General features: G+C 40.2%; 1 protein-coding gene across 3 annotated transcripts in view; it reads left to right on the top strand.

Annotated features, from left to right (window-relative positions):
- Positions 1–940: 940 nt before the first annotated feature.
- The window catches only part of palmdb (palmdelphin b), a 37303-nt gene continuing 22151 nt past the window's right edge, over positions 941–16092 (top strand). The window contains exons 1-5 of one of the 3 annotated variants that reach the window (XM_008438543.2): positions 941–1138; positions 7153–7203; positions 8159–8239; positions 11356–11486; positions 12616–12730. In XM_008438543.2, the coding sequence (XP_008436765.1) occupies positions 968–1138; positions 7153–7203; positions 8159–8239; positions 11356–11486; positions 12616–12730 (549 nt within the window). In that variant the 5' untranslated portion in view covers positions 941–967. Of the gene's footprint in view, positions 1139–3442; positions 3797–7152; positions 7204–8158; positions 8240–11355; positions 11487–12615; positions 12731–16092 lie in introns of those variants that run through there. The other 2 variants (XM_008438536.2, XM_008438537.2) reach the window with 2 other exon arrangements.

The following is a 16092-nucleotide window of genomic DNA, read 5'->3' as shown; positions in this document are numbered from 1 at the left end:
AAGAACCAATCTGCAATTCTCTTAAAAGGCTCTCTGAAATTGGGAAAGACTGTGTTGCTACAGCAACAGTAACCTCTGAAATTAAAGACTTCATCTAAAGCATCACAGAAGGAACATAATAGGCAAGCAACAATTTCCTAATATTGGCTGGCTGGTGTGTTCCGGCATTATTTCTGAGGCTGTTGTGTGAAGCTGACACTGAATGTGTGTTGAGGGTGTGTGTTTGGCTCTGGGATAACTGCAGCTGAGTCACAACGGATGCAGATGGAGGCATGCCTCTCCAGGCTGCACTTCTCTCACTCTGACTTGGTGGTGATAGTTAGATGTAGAATCAGTCATTGGGATGAAAAGATGAATTTGTTCACAGACACAATTTCACTAATAATCTGATAATTATTTTATTTTTTGAAACATTACTGAGATCATTGCAGGGAAGCCCTTATTAATGAAAAGAAAGTACAATTTGTTAGACTCTGCCTCCAGCATGCAGCGCTGCAGAAGCCCTGGACTAATCCATGTCCAGAGCTGCACAGGTGGCTAGCTTTTAATAGCTGGCTGGGCTAATGAGAGATATCAGGCTAAGCTAACTTTACTGACGTTCCCATTACAACACAGTTTGTTTTGAAGAAAAGGACATTCTTTTGTCATGAGTACTCCAGATCTTAAGTTTGCTGTAAACTCTGCAGGTTTCCATCATCTGAGGAAACAGCCAGGCTACTACAGCCTGTAAGGCAGCATGCACTGATGCACTGCCACTTTTATGATTCAAGATCTAATAGATCATCTAGTCTACAGAGACTTACTGAAATGGAACACACAGATGACGGGTGTGGTATTTATTGTTATTTTCTTACACGCCTTGAGACAATTAGCTAAAGACCATACCAAGGTTCCACACACACCTCCCTAAGAGCCAGGCGGAGAGAAGTTGCTGGGCGCTGGTATTTCAGGCACACAGCGCGGCTCTATGACAGATAAAGACGCAGAGAGAGAGAGAGGTGGAGGGGGAGATCTGACTCGCTCCCAGCCTACACATTCTCCCAGCAGCCTCAGCCCCAGTAATGTTGAGTACGCTGTGAGAGTGAGCTCTACCTCTCTGAAACACTCTGCTGTTGGAGGAAAGACAAAGCTAAAACCTGTGAGTACACCTTTCTAATCCTTCTGGCTCGTCCTGCTTACCTTGATGCCTGTAATGTAAGCAATGGAGAATTTCACAGAAACATCTTGATATGTATGAGACTGTAGACTAAACTACTGCTGCTCTGCTACTGCGTAGGCTGAACACTCTGCAGTCATCAGGACACAAGTTGTTGTTGATCTGAAAATAAAATGAGGACCAAGGGTCTTTGATCCCTAATCTCTTAATTCCTTTAAGCTGTCAGCTGTTTGCAGCATCCCAGCAGGGTTCTGCTTTTAACTAACTATTAATATTTACATGAGGACAGTTACATGGAATCACTGCATGGAATCATGTCATCGTTTCAGAAACTTTCTCTGTATCACAAAGGCTGATCAAATACTCACCAAAACTGACAGCAACCATCAAGAATGTGGGCATGTGCAAAGTAGGACTGTTACCCTCCCACTCAGCCGTTCCTCACAGCCTTCAGAGAGCCAGTAAATAAGTCAGTCAACTAACCAGTCAGTCAACCACTCAGTCAGTCAGCCTCTTCTTCATTCCTCTTTAACATATTTGAAAAGCTAAGAACAGCACAAAATATGCCAACATGGCAGTGGCCATTTCAAAGCTTTTTCAGCATTTGAAATCATATTAATGGTCTTCAAATATAATATTTATTTAACATGAAGAAGATCTAATAATATGCCCTCTCTTTAGAAAGTTTTCAAGATGTATGATTTAAAGCCTCCTTTTCTACAGGAGGGGCTTTGAAGGTTCTTTCTAAGCTTTCCCAAAGTTCATGGTGCCAAGCAGCAAGAGTGGAAGCTTCTCTCTACTGTTGATCTTTGAGAAGAGAGAATACTGGAAACATGAAGTTAGCCCTAATATCGTTAATTCTAAACCCAGTGCTTCTGTTCCTGACACATCATAAATGTTAAATGACTCTAGTTTCGAACAGCTATACTGGGATGGACTGGTGACCCGTCCAGGTGACCCCACTTCTCACCCATTCACCACTGAAGATAGACACCAGCACCATCATAACCCCTGTATGATGATGGATGGATGGATGGATGGATGGATGGATGGATGGATGGATGGATGGATGGATGGATGGATGGATGGATGGATGGATGGATGGATAGATAGATACTGTAGACACTCGAATCAGATTGCAGAATGTTTCATAGTTTAAAGCTAGCTGGTTCAATCTAAACTCAACTACATTTTCACACATAATGACAACTAACATGTTCTACTAAATGGTAAGCCGTCCATAGAACAGCAGAACCTCAGACTCTGCATCAGTAACTGATCCAGCTGTACATCTGAGGCCAGGGTATCATTTATNAGATAGATAGATAGATAGATAGATAGATAGATAGATAGATAGATAGATAGATAGATAGATAGATAGATAGATAGATAGATAGATAGATAGATAGAACAGCATGGGTAGAACAGCACTGTTCGAAGTAAGTTGTTCTTTCTGTGCAGAAACAGTTCTGAACAACTGCTGTCGTTTACTGAATACAGAAATGTTTGGAAGCTCACAGGCTGGTTCTGGTGCACTTGTGGTGCAAAAGTCTAACGTTTAACACTAACTCATTCTTCTAACTGTTGACAGAAAGAAAAGTTCATCACACTACCTATATGCATTGGTTTAAGCAGACACAGATGTTCCACTCAGCAAGAGTAAAGACTCTTCCATTTCTGGATGTTTCTCTAGACATTTTTCAGTTTATTATTCACAAACAAAATGTCATATTTTACAAAATAAATTGTTCATATTCAGAAAGACCTGACCAAATTAAATCGATGCATTCTAATCACTGAGCTTGGAGGAAACAGGAAAATATAATAATTTGAATCAGATAAGAGAAACTCGCCTGAGTCCTGCTACAATCACACCAGATGTTGGATTATTCTTCTTATTAAAATTAATCTGTTCTTCTGGCCAAGTTTACTTGCTACTGGGATTTTGATGTTCTTTGATACATTTACAGACAGGAGCTCACAGCTTAAACATATCAGTCAGGAGAAGGTTTGAGGAAAACGTTTCAGAGAAATATATTAGGCTAAATGCATCAACCCCAAGCTGAACTTTTACATATTTTATCCCATTACAAAACTGAAAACTGTAGAGTGAAAAGTATTCAACCCCCTTTTCTCTGAGTGTAACCATTTTCCTTCAGAAGTTTCCTGATTACTGCTAATGACTAAACAGAGTCCAGCTGTGTGTAATCTAATCTCAGTAGAAATCCAGCTGCTCTGTGATGCCTCAGAGGTTGTTACAGGTCAGGGAGAAACTGTGGAGAGGCTTAAAGCAGGCTGAGGCTGGAAAAAGATTTGAACATCTCACTTGGTTTTATGCTACCATCATCTGGTAGCATAAAACCAGGGCTCTAATGGAATGGTTTAAAAGAAAAAATATCCATGAGTTAGAATGGCACTGTCAAAGTCCACCCTTAAGCCCAATCTAGAATCAGTGGCAAGATCTGAAAACTGCTGTTCACAAAGGCTCTCCATGTAATCTGACTGAGCTTGAGCTGTTTCACAAAGAAGAATGGGCAAAAATTTCAGTTATTAGATGTGCAAAGCTGGTAGAGAGAAACCCTAAAGACTAGCAGCTGGAACTGCAGAAAAAGGTGGTTCCACAAAGTATTAACTCAGGCGGTGAGTAGTTTAGCACACCACACTGTTCAGTTATTTATATGTAAAACATGTTTATGTTTTGAATCACTTACAATTTTATTTCTACTTGTAGAAATAAAATATCCAATTGGATACAACTACTTTCATGTTTGTGGATGTAATGTAACAGAAAATGGAAAAGTTCAAGGGGTTTGAAGATATACATGTATCTCTCTGAATATATATATTTAGTGCTCACTTGTGATTTTCACAAGTGAGCATCAATCTGAAGCCAATTGCCTGGATGAAGTGAGGCTACGCAGTCAGCAGACTGAGTGCTGAAGAGCTGGCTGGCAGTGAGTGTACAGTTAATCCACCAGAGATCAGATTAGGAGAAGCTGGGATTGGAAGTCAGGAGAGTGTAGGTCGAATGGCAAGACGGACGGCAGGGGAAGAGGTCACGCCTCTGGGACTGAGGGTTGCCATGGAGAGCAGACATAGCAATGACCAAGGCCAAACTCACAATAGCACAACTCCAGTGGAAATAATAGGACTTCTATAACTATTAGAAAATAAGTGATTATAACCAGTTTGTACGCTAAATCAAATTTTACTATCCAATGTTCCAAAAAACTCTGAACAATCAGGAGTTTGTTCCAGCTTCATACATGAACCAATATGATGCTGATTTTCATTCAAAACTAGACAACACATAAGAATTACAGATAATGAGTAGATGTGTAAACCTTCACAAAGTAGACTTTCCCCTCAGAAAAAAATTCAGAAAATTGAAGATCTATATGCCAATGGCATGTTGCTTACTTTCGATCAGTTATGTAATAAGCATTTTAATACCCCCAAAACATTTTTTTAAATACTTGCAATAGAAAAACTATATGTCATCAAAACGGAAACAAATAGTTGACATTCCACCCTTAACAAAAATAGAAGAGGTGTGCGTTGGGGACTTAAAAGGGAAAGGTTTTCTTTCTGTGTTCTATAATTTGTTGATGCTTTCCTAAGGATTCAACAATTGATAAGTTGGACACTTGGAGTAGAGATACTCTCGAAGATATAGATGAGGAGGACTGGAATCAGGCTTGATTAAAAGCACAGAAACAAACGATAAACACACAATTCAAACTTCTGCAATATAAATGGCTTATGAGAACCTATATAACACCAGTTAGGCTTCGTTGTATGTCCAGTGATATTCCAGATACTTGCACTAAATGCTTATTTGAAAAACAAACTCTTCTCTATTGTCTGTGATTCCCACAGACAATCCAGAAGTTTTGCAAAGATGTTATTGGGTGTCTAGCTGAATTGTTTAAGGTGAAAATCCCATTAGAGGTTAAAATCTGTGTTCTAGGAATATACCCAATGGAATTTAAACAATCACAGACAAAAACTAAATTGATAGACTATGGACTTCTTCAAGCCAGAAGATCTATTACATTATGCTGGAGGAGCATGGACCCGCCCTCCCTGGGACTTTGGAAGAAAGAAATTGCAAATTTGCTCGGACTGGAAAAGCTAACATGCATCGCTTAGGGTAAACTTTGAGACTTTGGGACTTTGAGAACCTGTGGGAGCCATAGATGAGGATCATATGGACTGAAGGCGGAGCTTATTAATGGGTGTCTTGAATGGATGTCTTGACTACAGTTTCTATTTATATATTGTCTTGTTATTTTTCTCTGTCTTAATCTAAAGGGTTTTGTATATTTTTGGAACTAAACAAATACAGGTTTGAATGGTGAGTGTGTGAGTGAATGCAAGTGTGTACAAGTACACGTTTACAATGTTTGTTATTTGTAAGTTTGTTGTGTCAAAAAAGAGAAAATTCAATAAAATATATTGGGGGTGGGGGGAAAAATGAAAACGGGTCTAATAGAATCACAGCAGTATTGGTGCTGTAGTGGCAGAGAGGCTGTGGTCCTCGACCAGGCCGCCTAGGTTTTCATTCCTGACCTTTGCTGCACTTTTCTTTCTGCCCATTTCCTATCTGCTGGCTGTCAATAAAGACCACTAGTGTCAGAAAATCTCAGATACATGAAAAGCAAATTGAAAGTGTACATTTAAAACAGTTTGTTGTAGCTGGTGGGCCCATGGCTGTGAATGTGAACTCGGTGATCCATTGCAGTCGGAGCCGAGGCGAAACGGCTCATCTCTGAAGATGTTAGCATCACAGACTAGCTATAGAGAGTTCTGTTTCTCTTCTGGCCTGTAACACTGACATGTTGCTTCTCTGTCTGACTCTAAACCCGTCAGTCATCCACTACACAAGTGTGTATTGGTATGTATTGCAATAAATCTCAGGAAAGGAACAAACACCGTTTAAGTCCAGCAGTCAATTAGTTACTGGAGAAATTACTGTAGTCATCAGTCATGCAAGGTGGGACTGGCAGATGGGCTGACACCTCACTGGACCAGGGGCCTGCAACATTCACAGAACAAAGAGCCACAACTCAGTCCAGCTCAAACTCATTTAGAGCTGCAATCATCAGTGATCTGATTATTGATGATCAATTTCTAATGCAGGAATATTTATTTTTTGAGCATCCACCATTTTATCTCCATGTAGTTTTAAATGAATGAAAAGCATTAAACTTTTGCAAAGGATGGATACATCTTCATCTATGTGAGGATGATGTTTGATAAATGATCACCTTCCATGTTCCCAGTGTCTCCTTCATAGGAAACTGAAGGAGACACTGCATAGGAAACTTCATAGGAAACTGAAGGAGAACTGCACCAAACTCCACACGATTTGGTGCAGTTGATTTTATTCATGGGTATTAGTGAAAAGGGGTGGCTGACTGCATATGCAAGCCATGCTTTTCAGTAACAAATTCAAATCTATACATTATTTTCCTCAATCAATCATGATTGGAAAAAAAACAAAACAAAACATGAGTAGTCTCATGATCATGTAATGTTTTAATTCTTAGAATGGACTTTACAACATTCTAAGAACTTTTGTTATTTTTATTGTCTAATAATTAAAAAAACTTTGATTAAAAACAGTTAAGTTTTAAGAGCTGTGTTTTTTCTACCCGAATTGAATGGTTTCCTTCTGTGCTCTCACCAACAAATATGCACTATTAACATACTGGTGTAAAAACAGAAGAACGACATGCACCTAATCAGAAAGACATGCTAGTGATTTTAAAAATGAGAATGTTGGTTTAGGTCGAGATGAGTCAGAATAAGACCCTGACTGATTATCATACAACATGAACTGTTGGCTTCTGTTGGGTTGGAAGTAGAGATGGTATATTTGTGTCTTGGATCTTATTTTACATTTAGACATTCAGGTTTTTTCCAGTAGAACTATACTATATACTGAGCCCTGGTTCTCTTTATTTGCTTCATGGTCTTTAATTTTCTTCCAGCCCATCATGGAAGAAGCGGACCTGCTGAAGGAGAGGCTCCAGGCAATCACTGTAAGAAACTCGCCATGTTCTCCAGGTCACACCTTCTCTTCCTCTCCTCTCCTTGTTGGTTCCCTGTAGGCCTGAGGACTGGGATTAAATTTAGCTTCTGTTGATCCATCCTGGATAATTTAGCTCTGAAGACCTGATAACCCATCATCAGTGTGTCTATGTGTTCTATACCAGGAGCTTGTTCTTGGCCCACACATCACCAATCCCCCACCGCACATTATAACATTAAGATTTTCCACACGTTCATCCAATCAATCATGATTAGTCCATCCAGCCATCATTAGGATTATTTGTACAGCACATTTTAACAGCAAGGCAGTTCAACTAACAGAATTTTAAAGTCTATTCTCTCATTGTAGGTGACTTTAGAACCGAGTGATGTGCTCTGTCTTGGTTTTGGAGAGAACTCCAGCAGCAGCATTCTGGATCAGCTGATCTGAGTCTCCTGGTGGAGGCAACTCTGCTCTGCAGACTGATGCAGCTTCATCAGTCTGCTGTGATATTCACCCCATCAGATAGAGGTGGAGATATAAATACCAGCAGATGTCATGAGGGGATCCCTTTTCACTGTGACCAAGTGTCACTCTGATCCTGGATCCAGGAGCTAATATTAGCCATCAGTGACCGACTCATTGTGACATTCAGAATCTTGTTTCCACATTGTTGACAGAGTCAACAATGTGTTGCTAGAAGAAACCATTTTTGCTTCTCTTTGTCTTGTTTGAATCAAAGACATGTGAGGAGATGATCTTTTAGACACAAGGAGCAGACTGAAGGACAGATTGGCATGAAACAGCAGGTAGAGAGCAGGAGCTCTTTGCCTTTAGGTATTTCTGGCTTCTGCTCTACAGCTGTCAGGCCCAGCATGAAGAGTCGGCACTGGGATGCAACAGGTGGAATAGTTTCCATATAATAAAATGCACTCATGCTGCAGACATGTGCTTTTTGTCCACAGGACAAAAGAAGAATCCAAGAAGACATTGCAAAGAAAAGAAGACAGATTGAAGAGGAGAAACTAAAACTTCAGTACATCAAGGTATTTAATTCTTTATAGTGTACTTCTGAAGAAAAGCACAAAGATTGAATGTCAGGTCCCAGTAATATGCAGTACCTCACTGGAACAACAGGTGGCACAATCCCTCAAGAAAAATGCTTGTGGACCATTGTTGGTATAGTATCTAAACAGTAAACACTGATTTGGAAGATCATTTCTTCCCATAAAGATCTTCTCACCTTTAGCAAATCCCATTCTGATGTAATGATCTACAGAATGTTCCTTTTCTCCCCCATCTTGCACACAGTAAAGCCCCCTTTCATGAGGAGAGACCTCCAACAGGGGCAGACTGGGGTAGTGCAACCATCTGTCTGCTCCACCTGGTAGTCAGGCAGCAGCCAAAATCTGCCTGATACAAAGCAAAAGAAGTGTTGGGAATTAGACATGAAGGTGTGGAGCTCTGCAAGGACAAGCAGGCTTCCGTGAAATCTTCAGTGAGATTTCAGGTTAATTCCATTTCTTCCAGCAGTGTATTAATTATCCTACAATTATTGATGCCAGACATGACACACTGAGATTCATCTCCTACAGCAGTCTACAGTTGCTTGCAAAAGTATTTATATCCCTTGAACTTTTCCATATTTTGTCACATTAGAACTACAAATATGACTATACACTGGCCACTTTATTAGGTACACCTTGCTAGTACCGAGTTGGACCCCCTTTTGCCTTCAGGACTGCCTAAATCCTTTGTGGCATAGATTCTACAATGTACTGGAAACATTCCTGTTATTACGCAATAGTCAGCCACACCCCTACCTCCTCTCAAACTCCTACTGACTACTGACCAGCTCTCCGCCTAACGGGTCAGAGAAGCCTCTAACTTCTGAGTATTACTACAGATGAGAATTTAGAGGACATTCTGTTTAAGATGGGAGTGAGAAAGATGTGTCTAGACTCTAACCACCTTCAGATCCTGAGATTATGACCTTTTACAGTTAATGAAACAGACATCCAAGTAGCCCGTGGTTGCCTGACTCCACAAACCACCCCAGTTAACGGCAGCTCTTCCTCTATTAATAACGTGCACTTGTTGAAGTCTAGATAACTTTAGAGACTCGGCACGAGTCACAATGTCATTATTTATCATAACTAAAGAAACGTCTGAAGCCCCCTAATTCACTAGGATCATGAACATTGATTTTACATTAACCAAAAAAATTAATCCTCCTATGACTTAATTAAATTAACTGTCCACAGCATCAATTAGACTTTAATATTTTATTAGCAAGCTTTAGCAGGGGAAAATGACATACAGCTTCTTCAATCAAAAATCGAGAGATGAATATATAAAAGAAATTTAGAAATCACACTTCCCTCCTGTCCCTATACTGTGTCACTGAACCTTTTAAGAGGCTTTGGGATGCAGTTCCACTCATCCCCAGATGCTTAGTTGATCTTGGCAGCAGAAAACTTTAATATCCATGGTCAGGGACCCATCTTGCCATAGCAGAGTCCTTTTTAGAATAAATCCAAAGTCGAACTGGTGAGTATTCTCCATGAGCCCAGTTCTTTATCCATAAGTGATCTTTGCCTATCCCCCATGTCTACTGCAGCATCGTTGAGTTGGTTCTTGGGTTGAGGGTAGGGCAGGTGTCGAATCAGAACCCGGACTGTGGGCAAACAGATCTTGTTCCCTTCGAGAGCAGTGCGAAGTCTTCACCTTCCCGTGGTTTCAAAGCATAGCTCCTATCCTATCCGATCCTGCATCTTTGTGTGGTCTTGACTCAAACACTTCGTTTCGCAGTGTTCGAGTCAAGAGGGAGGACTGTTCTTCCTCCCTCTCCTCGCATGTATTTTTATACCCTCTGTATTTCAGTTGTGTGCACATCTGCGGCTTACATAATTCTCTATACTTCTGCATTTCGGTTGTGCATGCACCAACTGCTTGCACAATTCTCCGTTGCCCCATTTTCCTTGACGTCAAGTACCGTGGTTAGCCGTCGACTTCTTCTCCACTCACCTCTTGAACTCCTTCTTTTACTCTTGCTGAAGTTCTTATCTGCACTCAACATCTGGTACTTTCTGCCTTTCACAACCCCACTTCCTGTTTCTTCCGTGCTCACTGTTCTTCCTCCCTCTCAGCCTCTGGTTGGGACACAGTTTTAAGACATCTCTATCTAATTTGCAGTTATTACTTTTATCCATTTACTTCTTAAATCAAGTTCACATAACTCATCACATTAATTGGTAGTACATTTTAAAATAAGGATTACACAAGTTTTAATCACATTAGATCGTAGTACAAGATCACTTGTTGCCTCTAGATTTTTATGATCTGTTTTCTGTGTGTCCTGGAAAGATCTCAATCAGTTCCAACCAGGTTTCACGACATTCCGCAGAGAGTTTGGTCCATATTGACAAGATAGCATCACACAGTTGCTACAGATTTGTCAACTGCACATCCATGATGCAAATCTCCCGTTCTACCACATCCCCAATGTTCTCTATTGGATTGAGATCTGGTGACTGTGGAGGCCATTCGAGTTCAGCAAACTCATTGTTGTGTTCAAGAGACCAGTCTTGAACACAACAAGCGCCTTGTTGACATGGTGCATACACAGGTAGACAGGTATACGTAATAAAGTGGCCGGTGAGTGTATTTCATTGGAATTTTATGTGAAAGATAAACACAAAGTCATAGACAATTGTGAAGTAGAAATACAATTATATACCGTATAATTCAAAACATTTTTCACAAATAAAAGACTGAAAAGTGCAGTGTGCAAAAGTATTCAGCTCCCCCACGCAAAAGGTAGCAACTACCTTTTGCTGCAGTTCCAGCTGCTAATCTTTAGGGTTTCTTTCTACCAGCCCTGTCTTTATGTTTAGGGTGGTTGTCTGGTCTAGAGTCACCATGGGCCTCTTGGCAGCTCTGATCAGAGCTTTCCTTATTCAGCTGGAAGTTTAGATTTAAGTTTGAATGTGAATTTTCTTTGGTTAATGGTAAATTGATTTTAAAAAAGATAGTTTTATCTATTTAATAAACAGAAAGGGAAACTTGTTAGATTGAGCGAGTCAAGAGTCACAGGAGGTAAAAAGTAAAAAACAGAATATGTAGAAGTTTGTGAAACTGGGTTGGTGTGTTTGACTGGCAGAAGAAATCCCTGCGGGAGCAGTGGCTGATGGATGGGCTGAGTCAGCAGTCGGAGGAGGAGCAGCAGGCCATGAGGCTCCAGGCTCAGGATGAGCAGCAGCAGAGTGATCAGCTGCAGAGCAACATCCTCAGGTAACCTCATCCTGGAAACATCTGGACACAAACGCTGGAGAATACACAGCTCTAGATCGTTAGTGTTCATGATAGTTTCTAGTATACTGATGAACGTTTGGAAAACCAACTACCAGAGATAAAAGTCATGAGTGTATTTAGAACTGCTGTAAGTATGACTCTTATCATTGGGAAGGAATTCACTTTAAGTCCCAAGTGGCCAATTATAGATCAGTAGCTTCTGAAAACAAAAATCTAATTTCATTTTTGCCAACGATTGCTTTAATGTGTCTTCTTCTACAGAAGAAGCATCACTACCCTCTGATTTGGGATAATCTTTTATTTTTTCAGAAGGTTTGACCTTGTTGAACAGTTTTGTCATATGGCAAATTGGTTTCTGTGCAGACTTGTTAGTCAGGCATCCTTTACTGTCTTTACTGTTCCTTCTCTAGAAGAGTGGGTTGCTCTCAGCAGGCCTGGTATATGCTGCTGAATCCCACCAAAGGAGAGGACCACATGTGCTGTTTTACTCCAGAAATACTTGCTCTTCTTGCTCCAAGCTGTAATGAGTGAGATCAGTAATTCAAAACTGGATTTTCAAGGTTCCAGAGATCTCTTCCTGTACATTAACAAAGCTATGAGGAACCAGGTTAATTATGGTGATTCTACTCTGATTTTTGCTGTTATTACATTAATTAAATCTTAATCAGCTTCTCTTTCATGGTCCAACACATTCACTGCTGTTTAGACCCTGATGTTGGTGATGTCAAAGAAGAAGCTAATTATGTGTTTCTGAGGATTGTGAGATGGTGGAAAACCTGAAGGAAGGAAGTAATGAACGAGTGGGTGGAGGGCTTCAGCAGCTGAAGGTCTGAGCTTTGTGGAATAAAACCTCCTCACCAACTGGAATGGGAAAATTAAATCTGAATGGTTGTACAGACGAAAGGGGAAACTAAAAGTGTCATGTCTGATAGTAACCTGGTGCTACAGTGTACACAGTTTAGGCTTATTGTGAAGACAGTCACACACCTTGACCTTTATATTCCTGCAGTTGGTGTAAGGAATAGGTAGGGTCACAATTCTCCATCTCATTTTGTTGCTGAGGTGGTCCTCTTCATGTACTGACAAAGTTTGTTTTTCCCACACATAGAATAGAAAAAGAGATTGAGGCATTGGAACAGAAAGAGCTCAGCATCTCATTCAATGAAGAGATAGTCTTGAAGCGGTTGAAAGAGGTGGAGAGGACGCCTGAAGACATCATTAAGGTAGGTTTTAATTAGACCGCTATCTTTAACAAAAAGCTTCATGACTTGATTTAGGCTACACTGATGCTTAGTGTTTGAACTGCTAGTTTTTGCTGATGCTATCTGAGGGCAAGTGCCACTCTTATCAGTCTTATGCATATTACCATTTATGAACAACATAAAGGCTCGCCTTTAGGACTCACACTGATGAATGGCCAATTTGCTGACATTTCTTTGCTAGGGTGAATGCATTTATATCTGTCTAGTTGCATGTGAAGCTGCTTTCAAACATGGTTTAAGCAGCAGCAGCAGCCTGACGTTAAATCGGACAGTGGAGACAGTAAAATGTTCAAATTGACTCTAAGGACTAATTAGATTTACTTGTATAGGTCACTTCATTTGAATAACAATAAAGCTGCAGTTGTAGGCTTTAGTCTTCATATACTGTTATTAGAGGTGTGCTGATCGATCAGTCACCGATCATAATCAGCCGATTTTCGTGAAAAAGTGCATGATCGGTGATCGGCGATCAGTGGCTCTTGTTGCCGATACCGATCACCTGCATCTCATTTCGCAGCCTGCCTGTGCAGCTGGTCTCCTCTTTCCTTCACACTGCGCAAACGCGCAGCAACAAATCCTAAGTGATGTGGAACTATAACGCACTGAGTGAATGRGGAAGTTTGTGTGTTGCGGCGGAAAATTGAAGCACGTCAAAATGCATCAACACAACGAAGCTAATACGACATAAAAACAATGCCATACTTGACGGAGTTTGGCTACATCGAGGCTCACTGCAGTAAAAAAGACATATGGAGGATCACATAGCAGGTAAAGCAGCGCACAGCTACAAACACTCACCCGGATTAGCATGACGGTCAGAAAGCTAAACAAATAACCCGCAAAATTATTTAAGTCTTCGAGCTGCGATGTAAGACGCTGGTTCTGATCTCGCTGCTGAACCGTTGCTCCGCGCTACAGGTAGTAATATTTCACAGACGGAGCACCGCTTCTGCTCCACCTGGTAGTGACTCTCACACCGAACCTCTGTTTAAAGCTGCAGCATCTAACCTAAAAAATACATTTTACATATGTATTAAAATTTTCGCTGTCCTAACATGAGACAGATAATCTCTAAAAAAATAATCGATCTCGTCCCTGCTCTGCATAATTACTCCGCTCAGTCAGAAACAGCCAATCAAAACTAGCAGTAATCAGCTAGCCGCCATGCTATCAGGAAGTTTTCATTCAGTAACTCTGAATTGTTTATTGTAATGGAACCTACGGATCCCTCCAGGGGACATGGGGATTTATTTTTCTTTTGCAATACTTTTGCGTTCCCTCGCAAAACTTTTGCGTTCCCTCGTGTTGCACACTCGAACAAAAGTGGTGTCGAGACATGCGGTGGTTGTAAATTTCCTTTACTTCCTTTTTTCTGAACATACAAACACATTCATCGATCCGTGCGTTACACTATAACGGTTACATTCGCCATCTTTTCTCCTTCTTCCTCTTCGAAACTTAGGACCCTTCTGACCCAAGGCTGCCCTAAGCGCCTGTTAGAAACTGATCACTGTCTAAACTTGTTTCACTCTCAGTCCGAATAGCTACCAACATACACGTGAATATTCCGCTAAACATGGACAATGAAACAGTGCTTTTTAATAAAACAAAACATTCATAAGAACAAATAATAGACTCATATTTTACTGGAAGAGGGGGGGGGTTCCTTGATCCAAAGTCCTCAGCAACTGATCCCCCACACTCGCAATACTTTTGCGGTCCCTCGCAATACTTTTGCGGTCCCTCGCAATACTTTTGCGTTCGCTTGCAATAATCTACTGATCAGTTCATGCGGTATAATTGATACTGTAAGCCTTTCTTATGGTGGCCGCCGTACTTTCTGCTTTACTACAATGTTATGTAAGGTTTTTCCATGAATGTTAATATCTCGTTGTGAAATATCTGATGTTTTATATCTTTTTCTTTAGTATAGAAAGGCACAACAGATATAAACAGAAACTTTCCGTAAGTAGGACAGAAATAAAAATACATCTAAACTATTTGAACTATTTCTGAGTTATTATCGCAGGATAATCAGTCATCTTACAGTTTTGATTGTGTCTCTGTTGTGTTCGTCTGAATGGTTTAATGGGCTGCTTTCAGTGCCGTTCCATCTGAGCCTTAACAGACATAAACATGCAATAAATAAATCGATTTTCAATCAGTTTTTTGCACCAAAGCGTTAATAATAATAAACACATTTTATTATTATAAAACACAGCAAACTAATGGTGATAGAGGGCAGCACTGGGTTAACTCGGGAAATCTCATCTGTTCGTGTATCAACCAACTCCAAACCTCTTCTTTGTTCTGTCACAATTATCGATTTATTTAATTTTGATTATCATGTTCCAAACTTTGCGAGGACTGACCACCTCGCTCACCCGCTTCACACACACAGAGTAACCTTCCCATTCATACTTTATGACAGTCACGCCCACATCGACACGCCCACCACCAGGTGTCAAAGCTGCTGCTTCTGTCATGTCAATAATTATGTAATTCATATGGCTCTTATAGACCCTCAGTGAAAACGTGTTTATTATTATTAACTCTTTGGTACAAAAAACTGATTGAAAATCGATTCATTTACTGCATGTTTATGACTGTTAAGGCTAAGATGGAACAGCACTGAGAGCAGCCCTTTAAACCATTCAGATGAACACAACAGAGACACAATCAGATGACTTATTACCCCGAGATAATAACTCAATAGTCCATGGGAAAACCTTACATAAGCTTGTATTAAAGCAGAAATCACGGCGGCCACCATAAAAAAGGCTTAAAGTATACAATTATGCCGCATGAATTGATCAATAGATTATTGCGAGGGAGCGCAAAACCTATTGCGAGGGAACGCAAAAGAATTGCGAGGGGACGCAAAAGAATTGCGAGGGAACGGAAATGTTTTGCGAGGGAACGCAGAAAAAAAAAATCCCCATGTAGGAACCGTAGGAACCTGTATTTGCCTTTGAATGTTAAGTTTTATACTTGAATTTTTTTTTGGCAATGTTGAGAGATTTTATTTTGGCTCTTTGCTCTTTGGCTCTATGTTATCAGTCTGTTAAAGATAGTATTACTGATAGCAGTACAATTTGCACAATGCTTGTTTTGTTTAGTTTTCTTCTTGGAAAAAGTTATTAAAAACAAGTTTTKGTCTAAATTAAGGTGAATTTATGGTTCCTTTTTCCACATAATGTAACCGGTAGTGTTTATGATAAAAAAATATATACAGTGGGGCAAAAAAGTATTTAGTCAGCCACCAATTGTGCAAGTTCTCCCACTTAAAAAGATGAGAGAGGCCTGTAATTTTCATCATAGAT

Source organism: Poecilia reticulata, linkage group LG20, assembly GCF_000633615.1.
Source record: "Poecilia reticulata strain Guanapo linkage group LG20, Guppy_female_1.0+MT, whole genome shotgun sequence".
Taxonomy (NCBI): Eukaryota; Metazoa; Chordata; class Actinopteri; order Cyprinodontiformes; family Poeciliidae; genus Poecilia; species Poecilia reticulata.
Note: the sequence above shows the minus strand (reverse complement) of the source record. Positions and strands in the feature narration are given on the sequence as shown.